Source organism: Kryptolebias marmoratus, linkage group LG22 (genome assembly GCF_001649575.2).
Source record: "Kryptolebias marmoratus isolate JLee-2015 linkage group LG22, ASM164957v2, whole genome shotgun sequence".
NCBI lineage: Eukaryota > Metazoa > Chordata > Actinopteri > Cyprinodontiformes > Rivulidae > Kryptolebias > Kryptolebias marmoratus.
The window spans coordinates 12,144,921-12,165,907 of NC_051451.1; the positions used below are offsets into that span (position 1 = coordinate 12,144,921).

At 41.3% G+C, this 20,987-nt stretch overlaps 1 protein-coding gene across 3 annotated transcripts in view; it reads left to right on the forward strand.

The window, feature by feature from the left end:
- The window catches only part of piezo1 (piezo-type mechanosensitive ion channel component 1), a 64,587-nt gene that overhangs the window by 26,036 nt on the left and 17,564 nt on the right, over nucleotides 1-20,987 (forward strand). For 2 of the 3 annotated variants that reach the window (XM_017430352.3, XM_017430335.3), the window contains exons 9-37: nucleotides 898-967; nucleotides 2,207-2,310; nucleotides 2,453-2,532; nucleotides 3,261-3,441; nucleotides 4,061-4,166; nucleotides 5,396-5,577; nucleotides 6,648-6,796; nucleotides 7,156-7,314; nucleotides 8,285-8,406; nucleotides 8,546-8,712; nucleotides 9,819-9,995; nucleotides 10,394-10,519; nucleotides 11,119-11,319; nucleotides 11,521-11,725; nucleotides 11,871-11,975; nucleotides 12,277-12,433; nucleotides 12,655-12,898; nucleotides 13,119-13,215; nucleotides 14,313-14,478; nucleotides 15,442-15,531; nucleotides 15,683-15,765; nucleotides 15,882-15,944; nucleotides 16,836-16,936; nucleotides 17,031-17,169; nucleotides 18,703-18,759; nucleotides 18,886-19,058; nucleotides 19,181-19,290; nucleotides 19,683-19,838; nucleotides 19,950-20,208. In XM_017430352.3, the coding sequence (XP_017285841.1) occupies nucleotides 898-967; nucleotides 2,207-2,310; nucleotides 2,453-2,532; nucleotides 3,261-3,441; nucleotides 4,061-4,166; nucleotides 5,396-5,577; nucleotides 6,648-6,796; nucleotides 7,156-7,314; nucleotides 8,285-8,406; nucleotides 8,546-8,712; nucleotides 9,819-9,995; nucleotides 10,394-10,519; nucleotides 11,119-11,319; nucleotides 11,521-11,725; nucleotides 11,871-11,975; nucleotides 12,277-12,433; nucleotides 12,655-12,898; nucleotides 13,119-13,215; nucleotides 14,313-14,478; nucleotides 15,442-15,531; nucleotides 15,683-15,765; nucleotides 15,882-15,944; nucleotides 16,836-16,936; nucleotides 17,031-17,169; nucleotides 18,703-18,759; nucleotides 18,886-19,058; nucleotides 19,181-19,290; nucleotides 19,683-19,838; nucleotides 19,950-20,208 (4,029 nt within the window). The remainder of the gene's footprint in view (nucleotides 1-897; nucleotides 968-2,206; nucleotides 2,311-2,452; nucleotides 2,533-3,260; nucleotides 3,442-4,060; nucleotides 4,167-5,395; nucleotides 5,578-6,647; nucleotides 6,797-7,155; nucleotides 7,315-8,284; nucleotides 8,407-8,545; nucleotides 8,713-9,818; nucleotides 9,996-10,393; nucleotides 10,520-11,118; nucleotides 11,320-11,520; nucleotides 11,726-11,870; nucleotides 11,976-12,276; nucleotides 12,434-12,654; nucleotides 12,899-13,118; nucleotides 13,216-14,312; nucleotides 14,479-15,441; nucleotides 15,532-15,682; nucleotides 15,766-15,881; nucleotides 15,945-16,835; nucleotides 16,937-17,030; nucleotides 17,170-18,702; nucleotides 18,760-18,885; nucleotides 19,059-19,180; nucleotides 19,291-19,682; nucleotides 19,839-19,949; nucleotides 20,209-20,987) is intronic. The other variant, XM_017430344.3, reaches the window with a different exon arrangement.

Sequence of the window (20,987 nt, forward strand, 5' to 3'; positions counted from 1 at the left end):
CAATCCAGCTTTTTTCTTCCATAACTGCCCTAGCTTTGGTCCATCTGGCGTCCCAGCACCTGTCAGCTGCTTTCAGAGTCCCTAACCAAGCTTTGTGGGACTCCTTCAGCCAGACAGCTCATTTCATCTCAGGTGTCCACCACCAGGTTTGGGGGTTACAATCACAACAACCACCAGTGCAGTTCTGTGAAGGCCGATCTGCTTGGAACGGCAGCCAAACTCCTTGTTCCTTTGCTTCCCTCAGGATTCAGTAAAAGTTTTGTTGGAGATATACGTCGAAGAAATCCTGAACTGGGACTTTTGCCAGATCTTTCTAGCCAGACTCGCTTGGGAGTACTGTGTCTATCCAGCACTCTCAACAGCCACCTGATCCAACTTATGACCTGGCGGTAATCAGTTAACAGTTGACAGCTCAGCTCCTCTCTACACATGAGCGTCCAAGACATATGGCTTCAGATCTGATGACATGGAAACTGTTAATTGACCCAATGGTACCGCGTGCACCTCTGAACAACTTTAGGCTCAAAGAGGTGTTGGTTATGGACAGAGGTTCAAGAAGAAAACAACCCTCTGGTTCAGGTATTGCTGTCACCTCCTGCATGGGTGTTGAAGTCCCCCAAAGTGGAGAGGTTTGGGGGGGGGCACAAGCAAACCCACTTCTGCTCGCCTACTTTCACCATTCTGGAACCTGAACCTAAAGAGTTGATTATCTAGATCCAATCACCTCTGATTGGCCATTTTTGCCATGACTGCAAATAAAATAAGTCAACAATGCAGTATTTCTCAAAAGGGAAGCTTTGGCTACAAATAGTATGGTTGTAAAGGGCAAGGTTTTCTTAGAAAGATGCTGCAAAAATATAATGCATTTTCCGTAAACTTGTGGTTTGTTTTTTCTAGAACACCCCTCTGTCCACGGACTCTGTAAGTCAGGATGGAAATGTGGCTCAGGAAAGTCAGCCGGACACAGGTACCAAAGAGTCCTTTTATTCACATTCAAGTAATAACAGTTGTCACAAAAGTAGGGTGTGTAAAGGTGTAGGACCCAAATGCAGGTCAGGCCTCGATATATGGGCATCCAGACAGACAGAAGGAGACTTTAACCCAGAAACTGAACATGGGTGAAGCAACAAAAAGCCGGGTGCAGAAAAATGAAAGAGCTGGGACCAAGAAACCCAGGAGGTATAAATACTGTGGAGAATAATCCCCAAATAACATGCAGGTGGGTTGATTGGAGACAGGAAGTCATTTTAGCCCAGCCTAAGAAAATACACAACCAAACAAACCAGAAACAAATAACTAGAACTGAAGAAAGCGAAACATAAATACAGATACGTGTAAACAAAACCAGCCATATTTAAACAGCTTCTGTTTGGGATATCAGTGAAATGTTTTAATGACTTTTTACTGGGCAGAGAATCACAAAAAAACAACAACCTGTCTTTCTCTAACTTGGACTAAATTCAAGAGCTCAACAAGCTTTTATCAAAGTAGAAAAACTCTTGAAGTCTTGATCCGTGATCCTGAAGAGCACTCATAACTACTGATTTCAGTACTAGACTTTGTCCCAAACATTTTAGTTTCCTTTTAATAGTCATGGCTACCACAGGCCCCACCACAACTATGGTCACTTTAAAAACACAAGTTCAACTCCATCCTTAAAGACGTCCCAGATTTATATTACTGTCAGTTCACAGCCTTTAAAGTTTGATGTTTCTATAAAACAATAAATCAAATTGTGTATTATTTTCTTGTCTCAACTGTGAATAAAATATAAATGTATAAATTAACCATTTAATTTCAACCAAATAGGAGGATTGTGTTCTTCAACTGAGCAAAGTGATTGTATGTTTTGATCATGACACTGATGTTATAGCTTGAAAAACAAAGTTATTAGACATTTTTTGGAGACTTTTTGCAATCAGTGTTGAAATCCCAGTTGATTCTCCCAGTGATTTGTTTCCTTCAATGGCTTACTCTGGTTGTCTGTCTTTTTTATATTTTCAGTTGTTTGTGTGGTAAATAAATGAAATTAGAAGAACTAAACTACTTGGGCTGAATGGGGGTCTCAATTATCCGGAGGTATTCAGGGCTACAACTCCCCCCAGTGTCAGAATGCATATAAATGTAGCCGAAGCTCGCCAGCTCTCAGATTTTTATAGTTTCGGCTGTAATGTTGTCAGTGCCGATTGTGTTACTTTTATTGCAGGTGTTAATGAGACCCACTTCGGCCAGCTGAATGAAAGCCCATTTTCCCTGCTGGGGAGGGTGGTCATGCAGCAGAGTTACGTCTGCGCTCTCATAGCCATGATGGTAACCAACATTTTCTTCTAAAAGACATAAAGTCAGATCTGTACATCGACTGGTTTCAGCGGTTCTTATTTTGTGGCAGTTGCTCTGTGAGTGTTTAACGCTGCGTCTCACAGGGTGTTTCTTCTTGTTGGATGTTTTTTAGGTTTGGAGCATCACGTATCACAGCTGGCTGACTTTTGTTCTGCTGCTGTGGGCTTGTCTCATCTGGATCTTGCGTTCCAGGTACTGTTTAAACACGTAACCGAGGCAGATCAGGAGTCGGATTAAAACAGCTTTTTATCTTTGCATGTGAGAGACAACATTATCCAAAAACACCCCTCCACATAAAAGTCATATTTAATTATTGTGTTTGTGTTTCCTTTGTTCAACATACCTAATTTAACGTGCTTGGGGCTTAAAGGGATATTCCGGACACTTTCAAGTGGGGTTCTGTGGATGAAATATGAAGAATTAGTGTCTTACCTGTTGTAAATAGCTCATAGAACAACTTAATTTAGGAGAAAAAGAGTTTAATTCTGACAGACTGATGAGCAAACAGCTAGTCTGAACACAGCCAACAACTCCTGTCTCCAAAATTTTATAGCAGTTTATGCAAAAACAAATAAATATCTGCCTTTGCACCCCTGTCAGTTTGATATGACATTGTTATTTACATAGAAATCAGTGGTTCTTTGCAAATGACTGCAGTAACAGTGATTTGTGGCCCTTTCGGTGCAGCCTGCAGCATGTCCTGCAAAAATATTAATATTACTGATGGAAATATTATCCCACTTCAAAGTGACTGAAATGTCTCTTTAACAGTAGAAATCTGTTGTCACATCTTTGAGCTGAAAGTGAACATTTCCCTCGTGTTAGGTTTTCAGTGTCAAGATGTGCTGATGAAGCATTTTGGTGCGTTTCGTTGTTTCGCACATGGACCTGAAATCAATAAATGTCCTGTTTTGATTTAGGCGGCACGCGGCCACATTGTGTTCTCCGTTCATCCTGCTGTACGGCCTGGCTCTGTGCTGTCTTCAGTACGTCTGGGCCATGGAGCTAGAACCTGAGCTGCCCACCATGGTGGGAACCATGAGCCTTAGACAGCTGGGACTGGACAAAGCCCAGTACCCCTGCCTGAGACTTGGAGCTATGGTAAGATTTGAGCTTCACTTCCAAGACGTGGTCAGTAGCTCAGCTGTGATAACCTGAGTTTGACAGAGAAAGCAGAAGTAGAGCGGTACGAATCAGCTTCACAATTCAATGTGTTTTTGTAAATTGTACAGTGATTGCAGCTAGGTTCCTGGTTAAATAGTATAAATATTTAATTTCTAAATCAAGTTGCCTTGTATAATGGGCTAAAAGGAACAGCATTTTGCTCGTTAAGGGGGCTAATCCATAAGCACTGAAGCACCCTTAAACTGTTCGATCGGTATTCTTTGTTTCTGTCACAATTTTTGGATTCACCATTACTACGGCAGCTTTCTGCAAACAACATAATACATCAAAACATGCAGCTTCAGAGTTTAGATGGGTCACAGAAAGTTATTTTTTATCTTTAAGGTTGTTGGTTTTTTTTTTTTTTTTTGCAAATAGAGTTAAAGTGTTAGGATTTTGGGATATTTTACCACAGAGACTCATTGATTTCCATTATAACTGAGCTCAGAATTCTCTCCACAAACTGAAAATCTTTTTCAGCTTTCTGTGTCTCGTACATAAAACACAAAATCTTACACGGGTTACAATTTTCTTGTCTCTTTTTCCTTCTTTCCAGCTTTTGTTTACCCTAACCTTCTGGCTGCTGGTACGCCAGTCCGTGAAGGAAAATTTCAAGAGGAAGAGCAAAATGGCCATACCTCTGCAGGAAGTCTCAACAAAAGGTCATTATTCTGCACAGATTCCTCTAATTTGATGTTACAGTAGTTATTATTCATATGAAACATGACCTTAACTTTAAACCAACTCATGCTTAACCATAATCCTGACAAGACCTCCCTTCACTCTGTAAGCCTCATTCTAGTCAGGACCACAGAAATAACATTTTGCTTCACTTGGACTGGAGTTTGTGTTCTCATAAGTACTGCTAGTCCAATCGGGAATCATTATATCAGGAAATGTGGAATGAGGTAACAAGAACAACATCCTGGAGTGTTATCAGGATTACCTTTATTGTCTTTATCCAGACATCCTGGTTCTTATAAGAAAGTTGGAGGGAAGACCAGCAGTAAACCAATAAACAATAAACATGATGCTTGTCAAACTTAGAAAACCTGACTTTAAAGTGATAGTCTGGTTGTTTTTGAAATGTTCTGTCTAATAGTTATCAGCTGTGACATCAGTTACAGAGAATGGAGAAAGGGACAATAGTCTTCATCCAGGCTAGGCCGAAAACGGGGACGTTTCTCAGGCTTATAAAACAAGTCTTTCCCAGAAACAACATGGCGGCGAGAAGGAACTACATGGGCTAATATTAAACATCTCCGCTTTGCGTGACACCGTTTGTTTGGTTTGTTGCCGTTTCCTCAGCCGAGCGTCGACCGTGTCACCACCCCAGTTCATGCGTGCTGAGAAAGCGGCGACGAACTAAACAAAAACGCCTCGACACGCAGAAGTTACAGAGATTCAATATTAGCTGATCTAGCGCTCTTTTATATCGGTATGCCATTCTTTAGAAAGACTTGTTTTATCAGCTTGAAAACTGATTTTGGCGAGCCAAAAATCAGGTTAGAATTAGGCATAAAATATGCTCCTATATGAATTAAGTTTACCAGGTTTAGAAAACAAACTGCTGTTAGTTTCCTGTATTATTGGTCACTTGCCAGATGAACAGAATGTGGATGGGTAGATCTTGGCTTTTAGTTTCCTTTAACATCACTTTTGCTTTGTACCACTTATGTTTTGGGCAGTTCGGCTGCTGTCAGTTTTTGAAAATAACTCCTTCAGGACTTTCTTGTTTTATAATGATAATACCCTGGATCACAAACAAACTAACAAACTGATAGATGATCACTGGATGTCTTCTGTAGCCCCGTCTTCTCTCTTGCCACAGATGCACATAAGTTATGGGGACTGATTTGTACCCGTTTTACCATTTAACTCCTTTTGTCAGAAGAAGGGCCTGGAAATGAATCGGTGCTGAAGGTTCTGGGAAGAATAGTGATGAGCTCCTACGCCAAATACTGGATCTATGTGTGTGGAGGGATGTTCATCATGGTCTCCTTTGCTGGAAAACTTGTTGCGTACAAGATCATCTACATGTTGCTCTTCCTGATCTGCCTCTGCCTCTATCAGGTAGGAACAAACATTTTTGTTTTAATCTGGTTCTCTTATTAAAAGAAAACAACCTGCAGGCATATTTTTTTAAAATCAGGTGGGCTTTAATAGCTTGGCCTCCCAGTGGGGAGAAGACAGCTGGCAGATGGGGGATTACAGGCAGTGAAGGAGGAATGATCTAAATCTGATCCGAGTCAGCTGTGAATAAGTCTGTCGGCATTCACAAATATATTTGGATCATACAGGGATCGTTAGAAACCTTTAGCCTTTCACCCACATGTAAACACAGTTGTTGGTCAATAGAAGCAGATCTTGTGAAACACTAATTCCAGAGTGAAAGAGTCGAAAACTTTTGACAAGAAAAACAAAGACTGTTTTCCCTACATTTAATCCTCTGAACAATATTGAGTCTCTACAAATAAAAAAGGACATAAAACCAGATAATAAATATCTACATGCAGTGGCATAGTACTTCACCTGTCATATTCTTTTTCTGTTTATTATACAACTTTAAACTGTGTAATTTAACTGGATTATATTTGAGCTTTTATTTGGATGTACACAAGAAAGGCTAAATTGTTCATGTTATTTGTGAAAAACATGAATAAATAAATAAAATCTTGCATGTTCACCCATACTCTCATCTGATACGGGTCCTTTAATTACAACAGCTGGCTTCCAATGCCATGTAATTCACTTTAAAGGCCCCAGAATTTGGAAAATTCAAACAGATTTGAGTTGAGTTATAAAAAAGTTACCAAACGCTCTGAATATTCCCCGGAGCACCATATTTCAAGGAAAAAGCTGGCATGCCGGTCAGATAAAATTACAACATTGTCTCCATGTTGTTAGTTGTATTGAATCATAAGTTATTACCGTGTTTTTATTTTGTGGAAAGATGAAGCCAGTGTCTCACTGGGCTCCGACTGCTGGCGCCCAAGTAGTTTGGCAGAGAAAGCAGACGAGGGAATCTACAAAATGTCTCCAGACGTTTCACAGTTTTCTCACATGAATCACAGAGACTGCACTCTTGTCACTTGAATTCTGAACATGCTCAAAAAAATGAGTCGCTTCCTCTGTCCCTTCAGGTGTACTACTCTCTTTGGAGGCATCTGTTGAAGCTCTTCTGGTGGCTCGTTGTGGCCTACACCATGCTGGTGCTCATCACCATCTACACGTACCAGTTTGAAGACTTCCCCGGATACTGGAAAAATCTAACTGGTTTTACAGACGGACAGTACGTGCTTCAATAGTGGCTTCAAGTTCTCATTTCATAGCATTCGTTCAGTGCCTTGCGTTGGGAACACCTTCGGCGTGACCTCATCAGGAGCTCCTATTACGTTACGCCAGCCAGGATTGGCTGGAAATATGCCTGTCAGTGTCATAGAGGGCAGCGTCACTGCTCTTATTTGTACAGTTTATTTAATAACCTTTTCTCGCAACAACCAGAGGTTCCAACCAGGCGTTCCCAGTGTGAGACACTCACTCGTGCTACTCAGAGAACGCCTACACATATCTCTTCAACAAGGCCAAAGCAAATTGTTCCGTAAAGGTGAACTAATGAGACTGTCTTTTCGCTCTTCTTGTCAACTTCAGGCTTGCAGCAATTGGTCTGGAGACATTTGCTCTGTCTGAACTCTTCACCAGTATTGTGATCCCGGGTTTTTTCCTGCTCGCCTGTATTCTGCAGCTGCACTACTTCCACAAGCCCTTCATGAAAATCACTGACCTGGACCATGTAATTCCAATCTGCAAGTAATATAACCTGAACACTTCTGCTGTTTCTGTTGCTCTTCCCTACTGAGATGAAATTAAATTAATTTAAAATGTGTTTGTAGCTGTATCTGTGCCCTTTCTTCACCGCTCTGAAGAAACCACATGATGATTTGTGATTTGTGACACAAAAGATTGCTTCAAAGGTTGGGTTTCAACCATGAACTGGATGTATTAGTACTAGCCAACAGAACCTGGTTCAAGGGAGCTGTCCTGTTGTGGTTTTGAAATCAGACACACGATCATGGTGTCACGTGACCTTAAGAGTGAGACTTAAAACTTGAACTGGTACCAGCTGACAGTCTGGCTTCAGCTTCCAGGAGGGACAGTAGATATATTGGACAAAGGATGGAGCTGCCAGGGAGGACAGGTAGAGGACCACAGAGGAGGTTCATGGATGTAGTGAAGGTGGATATGCCGAGGAGGATGCTGGGACAGAGAGATGGAGGCAGATGATCTGCTGTGGGAACACCTAAAGGGAGCAGCTAAAAGAGGATTTGTGCCCTTCTCCTAGACCAGTGTCAGCAACCTTTATCTTTAAAACGATCGTTGCATAATCTCTTCTGCTTAACAAAGTTTGTAAAAAGCCACAAATCCAGTCCTCCTTGGTGCTCTGTATTTAAACTTTTCAACATTTTTGCATAAGTCAATACATGGAAATTGTATCAGCTTAGAAACTTAATTAAGCTCCACATTACTGTTGGGCTTTATGGAAGAAATAGGACAGATGTTGGCATTTCAGGCATCCTGTATAGTTTCTTCAGAAATGTTGTGGTTTTAAAAATAATTCTAGCACAATAAATTGACTTGAAATAAAAAAAAAAAAAAAAAGCAGACACGTTAGCATTTTCTTTATTTAAGATGAAACGTGATATATTGCAGCCTTTCGTTCCATAAAAAAATCTTGATTATTTAGCTATTTATAAGAGCTAACCTCTTTTTTTGTCTCCAGGAGGAAGAATAAAGAAAGAGCTGGACAAGTTAGCTCTGATAATGAACGGTTGAACGCTGAAGAAGAAGAAGAAGAAGAAGAAGACCTGTTAACAAACACTGATGACAAATCTGAAGATGAAGGTAAATTAAAGGACAATTGAAAACAAATTGTTTATCGGCTAACAAACTGGTGATTTTACCTTTTATGTGTAACCTGTAAGTTTTCTGAATATTGTTTTTTCTAATAATTGATCCATTCCTTCTCTCTTCCCTGGTTCAGTGGCGTTGATGCCCAGTAAATGGGGCCTGGTGATGGACAGGTTACTGGTCCTGTCCAGGAAGTTCTCCGACACCCTCACCAAAGTTCAAGGGTTCCTCTGGAGGCTTTTGGAGCTTCACATCCTCAAGATTGTGGCCTTTTTCACTGTGTGGGTGGCGCTTGCAGAGGTAAAGGCAGAGTATTGCTTCTGTGAAAGGACTGGAGGGAGATAAAGAAGGACTAAAACCCGACAAAGTGATCAGATGTTTTATTATTATTACTCAGCTTGTGCAGCTTGGATAGGTGTCATGAATAAAAACTGACCCTGTGGTTTATTTCTTTATGCTGGAATACAACTTATATTTACATTATGTGACCAATAGCAGTAGCTTCTTTACATTTCTCCTAGGCAGCTAAATAAATGGAGTACTGTAATGTAGTAAAAGGGTTGGAGAAGTAAACATTTTTAGCATCTTAATCTATTTCAAACTCTTAACAAGGCAGTTTAGATATACGCTCCATAAATGAGTAGTTTTAGCTGTCATAATCAACTGTAATCAAGTTACAAACATTCAGAAGTTGAAATATAAACGCGGACGAAAAAAGGCTCCTTCGTACTCCATGAGAAGTCACAAAGTCTGTTCTCGGTCACGTGGTTGCGAGACGTTCGATTTCGCACACACCTTTCATAGTTCATGAGACACTCGGCCCAGAACTCCCGGGAAGCTCCTCCCTCCTCCTGAGAGCCGACTTCGTGGAAAGGCAATCATAGGACTACGATAAATGAAAGTTTGTGGTTTTAAACGGGACTTCCACGGTTTGAAGTTGACTTCAAAAACGCTGATCCGAGTGATATTTCAGGTCACAAACATCATGTATGGTTGTGTAGCTCCAAGATGGGACTTACAGTATTTTCTGTTAAAGGGATATTTCTGATGTACTGGATTTATACCACATAGGTCCTGGGTACTTATTAGGTGTACACCCTGTAGGTACTGGTCTGTATTATTTATTGTACCCAGAAATGTTATGATACTCCTGCTGGATTTGACGCCAGGCTGCACAGAAAGTGATACAGCTGGTTTCTGCTGACGCTATTTGTGCTATTCCTCTAAACTGAGTTTGTTTAAGGAGCGATCTACAACACGTTAGATATTATTTAAAATCTTTCCACAGAAACACATTTGAAATGGCTCGGATGTGAAAAGTCTCTGTTGGGTTGTATTTAACAACATTATCAAACGATCTCGAATCAACGGCGTAAACGCTGTCCTCTGTTCTCGTTTTTCTGTAGCCGTCAGTGATGAACCTGGTCCTGGTGGTGCTGTGGTCTCTGGCGATGCCGTTTTGTCGCTTCAGGCACATGGCGTCTTGCCTGTCGACAGTCTGGGTGTGCGTCATCATCGTCTGCAAAATGCTTTACCAGCTCAGTGTCGTCAACCCTGTTGAGTACTCCCGCAACTGCAGCGTGGTAAGACGCACCAGGAATCCACCAGTTAGTCGCTGTCATGTTTTAGATGTGTAAGTAGGTGTTGCTTAAAAAAAAAAAAAAAACAACTCATCTATTCTTTTAAACTTTAGACCAATTGGTAAACCTTAGTTTCTTTCAAAGATATTAAAAAGGGTGTTTTATTCAGTCTGATTTTAAAGTTTTTCATGTCTCTTAAACTGCACTTTTAAAGGTTTTTAATGATCTTTTATTAGGCATTTAGTTTTTTCTTTGGTAGCTGTAGGTCTTATGGGCAGAGGGACACTCTGAACATGCAGTTTTTTCTCATGGACCTTTCCAGGATGTATTCCAGACCCTGATGGCCCTCTACTAAAGGCTACAGAAACGAAACGTAGTTATTAATTGTTTTATCTTCACAGCCTCTAGCAAATGAAACCAGCATGCTACCAGAGGAGGTTATGAACTCCACCCTGTATAAGGAACCAGTGGATCCAGCCAAGTGGTTTGGGATCCGGAAAGATCCCACCGCATTGGGATATAGCAAGGTAAATAATAAATGTAAAATATGGATAATATCAACCCCCCCCCAAAAAATGCTCCCAAAGGTGCTTCAGCTCAGTACCACGTAATGAGTCTTAATATTTCCAGAAACGTGATATTTTAGTTTTTATTTATAAAATGAACAAAATTTGATTTAAAAAAGTGAGAATTTGAAATGGTTGTATCATTAGCCTGCAACGTAACAAGTGACAGAAGTATAATGTAGATCGAACTTAGTCTGACTGTTAACCTTTGACCTCTGTCATTGAGAAGGTGTCACCAGGCAGTGACATTTAGATTCTGTCACGTAAGAAAATCAGACATTTCAGATACTTCAGCACATTTTCCTGCACCAGTAAAGATTATTAGATGATTTAAACTGTAGAATAAAGGCGTCTTAAATATTTTGATTTAGATTTTTAAAGGCCGTCTGTTGTAACAGGAAGTCTTCAGCAGACAAAACAAAAACTAAAACACGGATAAGTTAACACGATGCATCCTGAACCCTGCTCGTGAGGTCTTTGTTGTTGCTGCGGGGAGTCAGAAACCCTCCACATGTTTACCTCCTGTTGGTTGAACGTGTGTCTTGTGTGTTTTGTCGCAGAACCATTTGATAGTGCTGCTGTTGCTGGTGTTCGAGGCAACCGTGTACCGCCACCAGGCTCACCATTACCGTCAGATCCAGCGCTCCCCCCCGCCTGTGCCGGCGCTCTTCCCTTTGGCAACTAGAGACACGTTAGACGACGGCCTCATTCCCTGCTTCAAGTATCTGCTCAATTATACCTTTTACAAGTTTGGACTGGAGGTGGGTGATCACTTCATTTGGTTTATTTATTTTGGACCTGAAAATGGTAAAACATATATTTAATACCTATTTTCTTTTAATATTTGGGTGGTTAAAAAGACAACGCAAATGTTGTTGAATCTTTTAAACATTTCAAATCAGTTTCACTGACTTTTTTATGCTTTTAATCTTCAATCTCTTTATTTACTTATTTTTTTAAAGATCTGCTTCCTGATGACGGTGAATGTGATCGGTCAGCGGATGAACTTTTTAGTGATTATCCACGGTTGCTGGTTGGTGGCCATCTTGGTGAGGCGCCGACGTGCTGCTATCGCTAAGATCTGGCCCAAATACTGTCTGTTCCTGTCTATCTTCATGATCTACCAGTATCTGCTGTGTGTGGGCATACCTCCTGCTCTCTGCATCGGTGAGCATTAGTTTATTCATTTTGTCACGGCACAGATAAGCTTTAGTAAGTTCTCACTCGGTGCAGCAGAATGGTCGCGTAGGGCAGGTCTGATAATAAACGCTGGTGACTTGTCGGTATCTTCCTGTGTGTCTGATTTCTGCAGACTACCCGTGGAGGTGGAACACTCAGGTTCTGATGAACTCTGCTCTCATCAAATGGATCTACTTGCCGGACTTCTACACTGTGCCCAACTCCAAAAACCTCATGGGTCCGTTTCTGTGGAAATGTTCCTGCTTGTGCATCAAACAGTTCATTTCTCGAGCCTCCTGAACTACTCTCACTTTGTTTACATTGAAGAGTTGTAGTTTTTAGCTAGGCTTTCGCTACATTTACTTTTAGCCGATGTGCCGCTTCTTTCAGCTGGTGTTCTGCATGTTTAAGCTCGTGTCTTTTAGCTTTAATAATTCAGAAGAAGAAATGCTTCCTAAATGTAAACAATCCAGTGTTTCGAGCTGACGGAGGTGATGATGATGATGATGATGAGGATCTGTTGTTGTTTTCGTCCACAGCGGACTTTGTGCTGCTGATGTGTGTGTCCCAGCAGTGGAAGGTGTTCGAGTGTGAACAGGTCGAGGAGTGGATGGTCCTGGCAGGGGAGAACACAGACGAGCCCGATCCGATGGAGGGGCGGCTCTTTAACCCGGCGCCGAACTTCATCAACTGCCGGTGAAGCTCAAACCCCCTTTTTACCCTGTAACAGTAGTTTTTTTGGTACTTAATCTAAAGTCACAAGGCGTTAAAATGAATAATACAGCCTTAAATATCAGTTTAATTATGCTCATAAATAGAACAGATTTACTGTATTTATTTTTCTTTTCCGTTCAGCTGCGGAATATTTGCAGATTAAATGTAATTAAGCTCATTTCTCTCCCTCGGTCCTCCTCTAGGAGTTATCTGGACATGGCCAAAGTGTTGGTGTTCCGTTACTTCTTCTGGTTCGTGCTCTCGGTGGTCTTCATCACAGGGGCCACGAGGATCTCAGTGTTCGGCCTGGGCTACCTGCTCGCTTCCTTCTTTTTTCTGTCGCTTGGGACCCAACTGTTGGTCAAATCATCGAGGACTCGCCTCATCCTGTGGGACTGCCTCATCATCTACACTGTGGCAGTGATCATATCGAAGAATGTGCTGTCTGTGAGTACGAGGCGAGGCTGACCCCTCTGGCCTTCACTTTTGCACTTTGAAATACAGTAAAAAAAAAAAAAAGAAGCTAAATAGAAACAAAACCAAAGTGGCCTTTTTCTCCAAAACTTTGGAGTTCTCTAAGGATTAAAGTAACATGCTGTGTCCTGTGTTGAGGAGAAAATGCTTTGGAGGATTTTCAATTCTGTATCTGTGTGTGTGTGTGTTTCAGATCCTGGCATGTGTTTTTGTGGTTCAAATGCAGAACGGATTCTGTTGGGTAATTCAACTCTTCAGCTTGGTTTGCACAGTTAAAGGATATTATGACCGTAAGTATCCAACATATAACTCCTGATTGTACTTTATCACCTATGATCAAATGCAGTGGTGGCAGGTGGTGATATTTGTAGGGTGGGCTAACAGATATATAATAAAACACTTCAGACTGGATTCCAACAACAGAGCACAAACCACCACCAAAAACCAACCTTACACAGAGCCTCTGTCAGTTGTCCAGTACTTCATTCCCTTCATTAAGAGTTTCAACTATAATCATTTCAGAAGATTTTTCCCAGTCAAACAGCTTTGAATAACACCACACTCCTTGACACAATTACTAATCACACCGATAAAATCAAATCAAACAAGACATGGCATATTGGAAAGTGCAATTTATTTATTTTTCCTACGAACCGCAAACACGGAAAGCAGAAAAGAGATTTGTTAGCTCCACTTGCCGTTAGCCGGTCCTTTTGCTGAAACCGGGTCACAGAAAAACTTTGGTTTTGCCGCTTTTCCTTTTGCTGGATTTAAACGTCCTTTTGTCCGTTCGCCCCGAACCTCTTCACTTCCAGTTTTTCCCCCAAAGACATAAAGGAAAACGGGTGAGAAATTAAATCATCCACCTCCTTTATGTTTATCTCGCTCGCCCATCGTAACTACTCAGTCTACTCCAAACCACGCCCACACACATTCGCAATCGAGGCCCGTTATTGAACGTCCACCCTGATTGGCTAAAGCCCGTGGCAGCAAACCGAGGGGGCGTGGCAAAACACCCTTCAATCATTCTGTACCACAAAAGACATTAAATGATCGGGGTTGTGAAAAGTTAGCCCTTTGGAAAAACTCTGGGATTTTCTCGAGACTGTTTGGCACCAGTTTTGTTGTAAATTTCATAAAATGTGATACAATATTTTTAATTTGTGTTTATTAGGCATTTTAACGTTTTTATTGTAAACACCAGTGAGGGCTTAGCCGTCCCCGATCAAATGTAATTTATTGTGTTTAATGTTTAGTACTCATAATGCTTGGTTAGTTGTTTTCTGCCTTTCCCCAAACTACATTTTTGATCTGGTTTGGTCTAAAGTAACTGAGACAGACGCTCGTGTTCTGCTTTAACCTTTTTCTTTTTTCTTTTTCCTGTCAGCTAACACTGTGAGCTCTGAGCCCTGCAGCCTTCCAGTGGAGGAAGCAGGCATTCTGTGGGACAGTTTATGTTTCCTCTGCCTGCTGCTGCAGAGGAGGGTCTTCCTCAGTTTCTACTTCCTGCACGTGACGGCAGAGCTGCAGGCGTTTGCCAAACAGGCATCAAGGTAAAACACAACAAGAAACTGAAACGGTCCTTTTTAAAGCGTCGCAAGCCACAGTTTCAGGACAAAAATGAGCAGAAGCCCCTGATTTGTTCTTACAGAACTCCAAACTTCAAGTTATTTCAAAGCAAACCTGTAGTTTTAGCGACATGCTGTTGAACGATGGTAGTTTTTGTAGCTAATCAGAAATAACTTACAAAAAGTGAATGCTAGGAGTTGGGAAAGGTGATGTTTGAGACTTCATGGTTTCTGTAGTTCCTCTGTAGCAGAGCGAGTTTGCAGCAAACACAAATGTCTTTCAACACTTGAACAAAATGAAGCCGTTGGGAAAACGGACAACAATCAGGAAACTCAGCTCAGTCACTGATTAAGCCAATTAAAGTGAAAGTCACCCGATTCCGAGCTTTGTTTTCCTGTGCTAAATGAGACTTGTTTGACAATTTTAGTTGCCCCATTGATGGATTAATATAACAGACTCCGCAGATTAACCCATTACTAATAAACTTTAATTTAGGATCGCTTTATGCTGAGAAATGAGGCGTTTTGGGTAAAACCTGAAAATAACATGAAGCCATAATTCAATGATGATGATGTTGTGCAAACTTTCAAGACCTGTAAGCACTCAGAGTATGTGTTACAAATGACCAAACCATAATTTAATTCAATATTTGTAAAACTGACTGAGTTACAGCCGTTTTGTATTTACAAAGGTTAATTAGTTGTGGCATCCGGCTTGAATTAAAGTGACTCCAAAAGGTAAATCAGTTGTAGATGCACATCCTATGATTACTTTCTGAAAGTTTCATTAAAATCCGTCCAGTGGTTCATGAGATATTTTGCTAACAGACAGACAGACACGCCTTTGAGAGGCAGGCGATATTGAAGCTGCTGCAGAGATGGATCTCGAATGGAGCTGGTAGTGTTTTAATGCTGATAGTTGCACCAACAGCTGCTTGTTTCTTTCAGAGGGTTTGAGCTTTTTAGAGCCAGCATCATGAAGAACCTGAGGGCCCACCAGCAGACTGAGAAGAAGTCGCTGTCAAATCTGAAGAAATCGTAAGTTTTCACATCGGGAGTGAAATTGAGCTCATGAAAGTGAAATTGAGAATGAACAGGTCGGATCAGCAGATCTTTACAGACAGATTAAGTGTTCGATGTGGAAATGAGATTTAAGCAGATTTTGTTTTTTTCTGCTCTCTTCTCTCAGGATGCAGAGAATTTGCTCCAAGCAGCAGAAGTACAAAGAAGGGAAGAAAACACGTGGAAGTTCCACTGAAAGTCCAGATTCTGGTAGGAGCAGAACCGATCCTTCTCTTTGTCTCCTCTGTGTTCAGTTTTATAAAACACGGCAGTTCGGCCTGAACTATATCTCCTCCGATTTAAAAACTTGTGCCGTTTTGCTCTAGAAACTCCAACGGACAAGACGAAGTCCAAGAACTGGTACCAGCCGTGGATTGATCACGCTACAGGTATGAAGACGAGACCAAACCACCAACAGCTGACAGATTATCTGTTGTCTGACGTTTAGATAATCTCCATAGATAAATAATTCGAATCAAAGTCTGTAAGCTTTCAGTAAAACTCTGAGCTATTAGGGGCGTATTATTGGTCCTCTTGTTACCAGGATCGGTTACTCTGACTCAGTGCCCTCTAGAAAAATATAAAAATTCCTGCTGTTTAATCAAAAAAACGAAGAACATCTGAGCGCATCATACTCACCAAACTGTGCGTTCGTTTTAATTTCCACAAAGGTCTTGTATATAATATTTGAAAGCCTAAAGTCCCTTTTACTGAAACGTTATAGTAGTTGACAGAAAACTGAACCTTGGTTGTAGTTTTCCTCCCTTCATATACCGTACACACTCCTTTAGTTGCACCTCATCTTGATTTTTAAATCACTTGCTACAGCAACAGATTTAGTTTGTTCTTTATAAGTAAAAAAAAAGTCATATTTGCAGGTCACCCTGCTGCCCCTGGCTTTTGCATTAGAATCAGAACTGCTTTTGTATGTTCTGGAAAAAAGGAAACTTGAGACCTCCTCCTCCTGTTCAGCATTTTTTCAACCCAAACATCTGTTTTGAACATCTTTCCTTTGAGAGTTCTCTCTTCTCCCCTAATTGCCGACGTCTTTTCTGGTCTGAAGATGCTGAAAATGAAGCTTAGACTTATGTGGCTTTTACAAAGGAGCGCCATTTGCACGGGGACTTTATAAATCCTATCAAAAATATGTGTGAACATATGAGGTTATAGCAAATGGGTGTATTTTGTGAAGGAGATGCATCAAATGACATAAAATAGCATATTTTCTTATGTGAGATCACACCAAAATGCTGCTTCTGTACTGTTTCTTTAATCTGCAGTCATCCACTCAGGAGAGTACTACCTGTTTGAATCCGACAGTGAGGATGAGGAGGACATGACTTCTGAAGACAAGAAACTTAAAGAACAAACTGCTTGTCAGGTCAGATACGCGGCTAACTCACAGAGCGTGTTCAGTGACCTCGGTTTGCACACGGTGATACGTTTGCAGCTGTTATACGAAAAGTCTCTCCCAGTTAGCGTACCAGGCGTGGGTGACCAGCGTGAAAACGGCTCTGAGGGAACGTCAGAAACGCCAGAGGCACCTGAAGAAGCTTCAGAAGAAGGAGGACCAAGAGAGAATGGTTTTACAACAGGAAGCTTCCTCTCTGAGAGGTAACGTTCTTGCTTTTGGTTTCACAGTAATTTGCCTTTCAGACAAAAGTAACTAATATGAACCGGAAACACTCACCCAGAGTTTTATACATGAGTTTTATATCGGGTCAAATAATGGAGCTGGCAGTACGGACACACTGTTGGTCACAAAATGGTAAACAATAAATGGAGCCATTTTATATAGTTATTTTCAAGTCTTACTGACCGCTCAAAGTGCTTTTACACTACAAGGTCACATTCAAACCGGGGAAACTTGAGATTCAGCATCTTGTCCAGTGACTCTACAACATGTGGCGGGGCAACCGAGATCAACTGCTCGGGCCAGCTGCGTGAGTTTTAAACAAAGTCATACAGCCACGTGCTTCAAGTCAGCCCACAGCTGTCACAACTGGCCCTCAAAATCCAGCTGGTCAGCGCTGGGTCAGAGTTCATCTTTAAGCTAATCCCAAATGTTTGATTAGAGGAACTGAAGCAGGTAGTCTATAGAATCATGTGCTGTATGTGGACGAGTGTTGTTCCGTTGAAAGACTACCAGGGTTCTGCCTCGGGAGGGGTGAGACGAGCACACAAAGGATGCCCATCACTACCAGAAGTGAGCTGAAGTCAGATCTCATGATCCCATGATCCCAGGAGTAATGCTGGTGTGTCCCTCCACAACAGAGACAGGATTGGTCCTGTCCTCGTTTCCTCGCCATACGCATGATGGCGATCCGTGGCAATGCAGAACTGAGAGTCGTTGCTGAACATGGTCCTAAGCTGTTTGTCATCCGTTGGTTGTGGCGCCACTCCAAACTCGGCAGTCTCTGCTCTGGGGTTAACGGCCACCTTCACGTAGGGACGGCAACCCACAGTCAGGCTGATGCCAGTTGTTGAGACACAATATAACAACTCTCCCCTGGTGTGGTTTGTCTCGGGTGACTGGAAACCATTCTAATAATGTACACGCCCATCACTAGTCTGCATGTGGACCAAATTAAGTTCAAACCAAACCATTCCCTCTGGATGTTTTTTTTTTTTTTTTTTTGTCTGAGCGTCTACAAAAAGACACTGCTTTAAATTTGAAACCATCATGTTTTTAATAAAGAAGTCTGAACATCTCAGAGGGACAAATGTTAATCCAATTTGTGTCTTATTATGCAGCTTCAAAGCCGTCACATTCGGTTTTATTTTACATTTCAATCAAAGCCCCACACAACACAGTTTGATGTTAGTTCATACTGAAGCGCTAACTGGAGCAAGATAAACAGAACTGAACCATAAATGATCGTGTTTCAAATTCTTATCCGGCTGTATTAAATTGAAGTGGATTTTATTGAACTTGAGTTGGACTCTTTTGAAATGGACATATGTGCATCAAATGGATCCTTACATGCTGTAACCTTGGTTGAATTCCACCTTTTTTCTTCATAACGACTTGAAGTGACCTTTGAGGTGAGTTGGGGTTGTAGAAATAAACAGAATAAAACTTGAACATAAATTGAACAGTAATAGGCAATTTTGTTGTTTTGTGTTTTTGGTCATGTCTGTGTGTAGGTTGCGAGGATGATATTTTGGAGGAGGATGAGGAGGAGCCTGAGGACCAAGAGTCTGGTAAGAACATTTCCACTATAAGTGTCCTACTTTATTCACAGATTGTGCCTGTTGTCACTCCACTCTGCACCGCTCACTAATTCACCAGCCTCCGTCCTCTCTTTCTTGGCGCGCTGTGTGCTGCAGTCCATGGTGAGATGGTTCAGAAGATCTTGGATATTCTGCGCTTCTTGTGGGCCATCATTTTGGCTATGGTGGACGGGCTGACTCAGTGGCTCAATCTGCTCACCAAACAGTACAGTGATGTTTCCACGGTTCTGTGCAACGAACGCTACTTCAGCATACACAAAATAGAGCAGGTAAATACAACGATCTGTAAGACTGAACACCAGGTTCACACACAGATGTGTGTATTTTTATAATGTATCATTCAGCGTCCTCCGTATAAACGTGGTCTCTGTGTCTCTGTGCTCCATGGCAGTGTAACGCAGCAGCAGGGTTCAGAGATGACCAGGCGTCTCAGACCAGCGAAATGTCCACACTCGACACATTTTTGGATGAAACGGACGCAGAAAGCTCCATCAGAAACAGGTTGGTGTGAAAGTGGCCTTTTGCTAAAAGTAACAATAAAATAAACAGTCAGACTTTGCTGACTCATGGCCCAGGAGTGTCAAATGAAGTGGCTTTATTTCGAAGGTAAAAAATAAAACGGAGCTTTTGACCTGATTATTGAGTCCCAGGTTTTGAAAAGAGACTGCATGTCTCCTTTCCGGCGATGATTCTGCTTTCAGCAGATTGGGATGTTCTCTGGTGATGGGTGAGAACGCCTTTAACAGTTCAGAAGGATAGCTGATAGATTAGAGGCTCCGCTCAGAAACCACAAATAGTCTTTAGACACGTTTTCTGTTGATACCACCAGTTTATTTCTCATTTTGTCCTCATTTTTTTATGCATCTGAGTTGTGCTGTGTATGTGTGTCCTAGCTCCACACAAACCAGAGGTCTGTCAGACCTCTCGACTCCTGGACAAAACAGCAGTGCGAATCTCCTGACTGTAGAATCCCAGTCCAGCAGTACTGGATTACATCTGTTCAAATCACACAGATACTCCAGGACAGCCAGTGAGATCCTGTCAGACAGGTGAGACTGACAACACGATAGTTTATTACAATTTCTTAGTTAATGAAGTGATGGATGAAATAGCAACCAAAACCCCAGATTTCTAGCTTTTTTTTTCTTTTAATTCATCAGGCATTTTTTCATCGAGGAGCTGGATCAAAGCAGAAAGTTCTTCAACAACCAGAACCGTCTGCTGAAGCTGCTGCTGTCCATGTTCACGGTGCTGTCAGCCAACTCTGAGCTCGTCTGTTACTTCATCATCGTGTTGAACAACGTGGTCAGTGCCTCCGTCATATCGCTGGTCCTGCCCATGCTGGTCTTCCTCTGGGCTATGCTGTCTGTTCCAAGACCAACCAAGAGGTTTTGGATGACCGCCATCGTGTACACGGAGGTATGAACACGCACTTAATTACATTTCTCTTTTTATTTAGCTCTCCAGGTCAAAAAAATCTAATATTGCCAGATTAAGTAGTTGTTGTTGGGTTTTTTTATTTCACTAATAAAAATCTGAAATTTGAAAACAAAAAAATAAATAAATCTAATGCCGCAGTTGTATAGTCCGAGTATGTGACCAGTGCTGGCAAAATGGGTCAGAACGAGGAATTTTTCAATATTGAGTTATTATTTTCAAATTCTTCATCTCAAAAGCTTTAAAATGATACGTACATCATCAGGCCAGTTTGAAAACTTTTGTTTTAAACTCAATGTTTATTGATTTGTAGTTATGTCATGAGGAATTCCAGCTGCATATGTTTTAAAAGGCAATCCAAAGGCTTCACAATGATACCAAACATTATACGAAGGGATTTCTCAGTGTTATGGCAGCCGACAGAGAAAAATGGTCAATTTCAAAGGAAAGTAAAAGGATTGAAATTAAAAGGATTATTTATGAAGGCATAAGTGTTAGAAAACTCAGTTTTAAAGGTCAATTAAGACAATTATTGGTCCAAACTGCCCCATCTGATTTGATTCAGAGAAGCTGCAACTCTATACTAAACTCCTCTGCTCCAGTCGTGCCTAATTTAAAAATATATCAAAAGATTATAATCATATGTTCCAGTGAAGTGTGAGAGCAGCTGTTTTCACTATGGTGCATTTATTAGCTTGTCAGGCATAGAACAGCATTAACTTAACATTATTTAATTACAAAAGTTTAATATAAAGGTCACA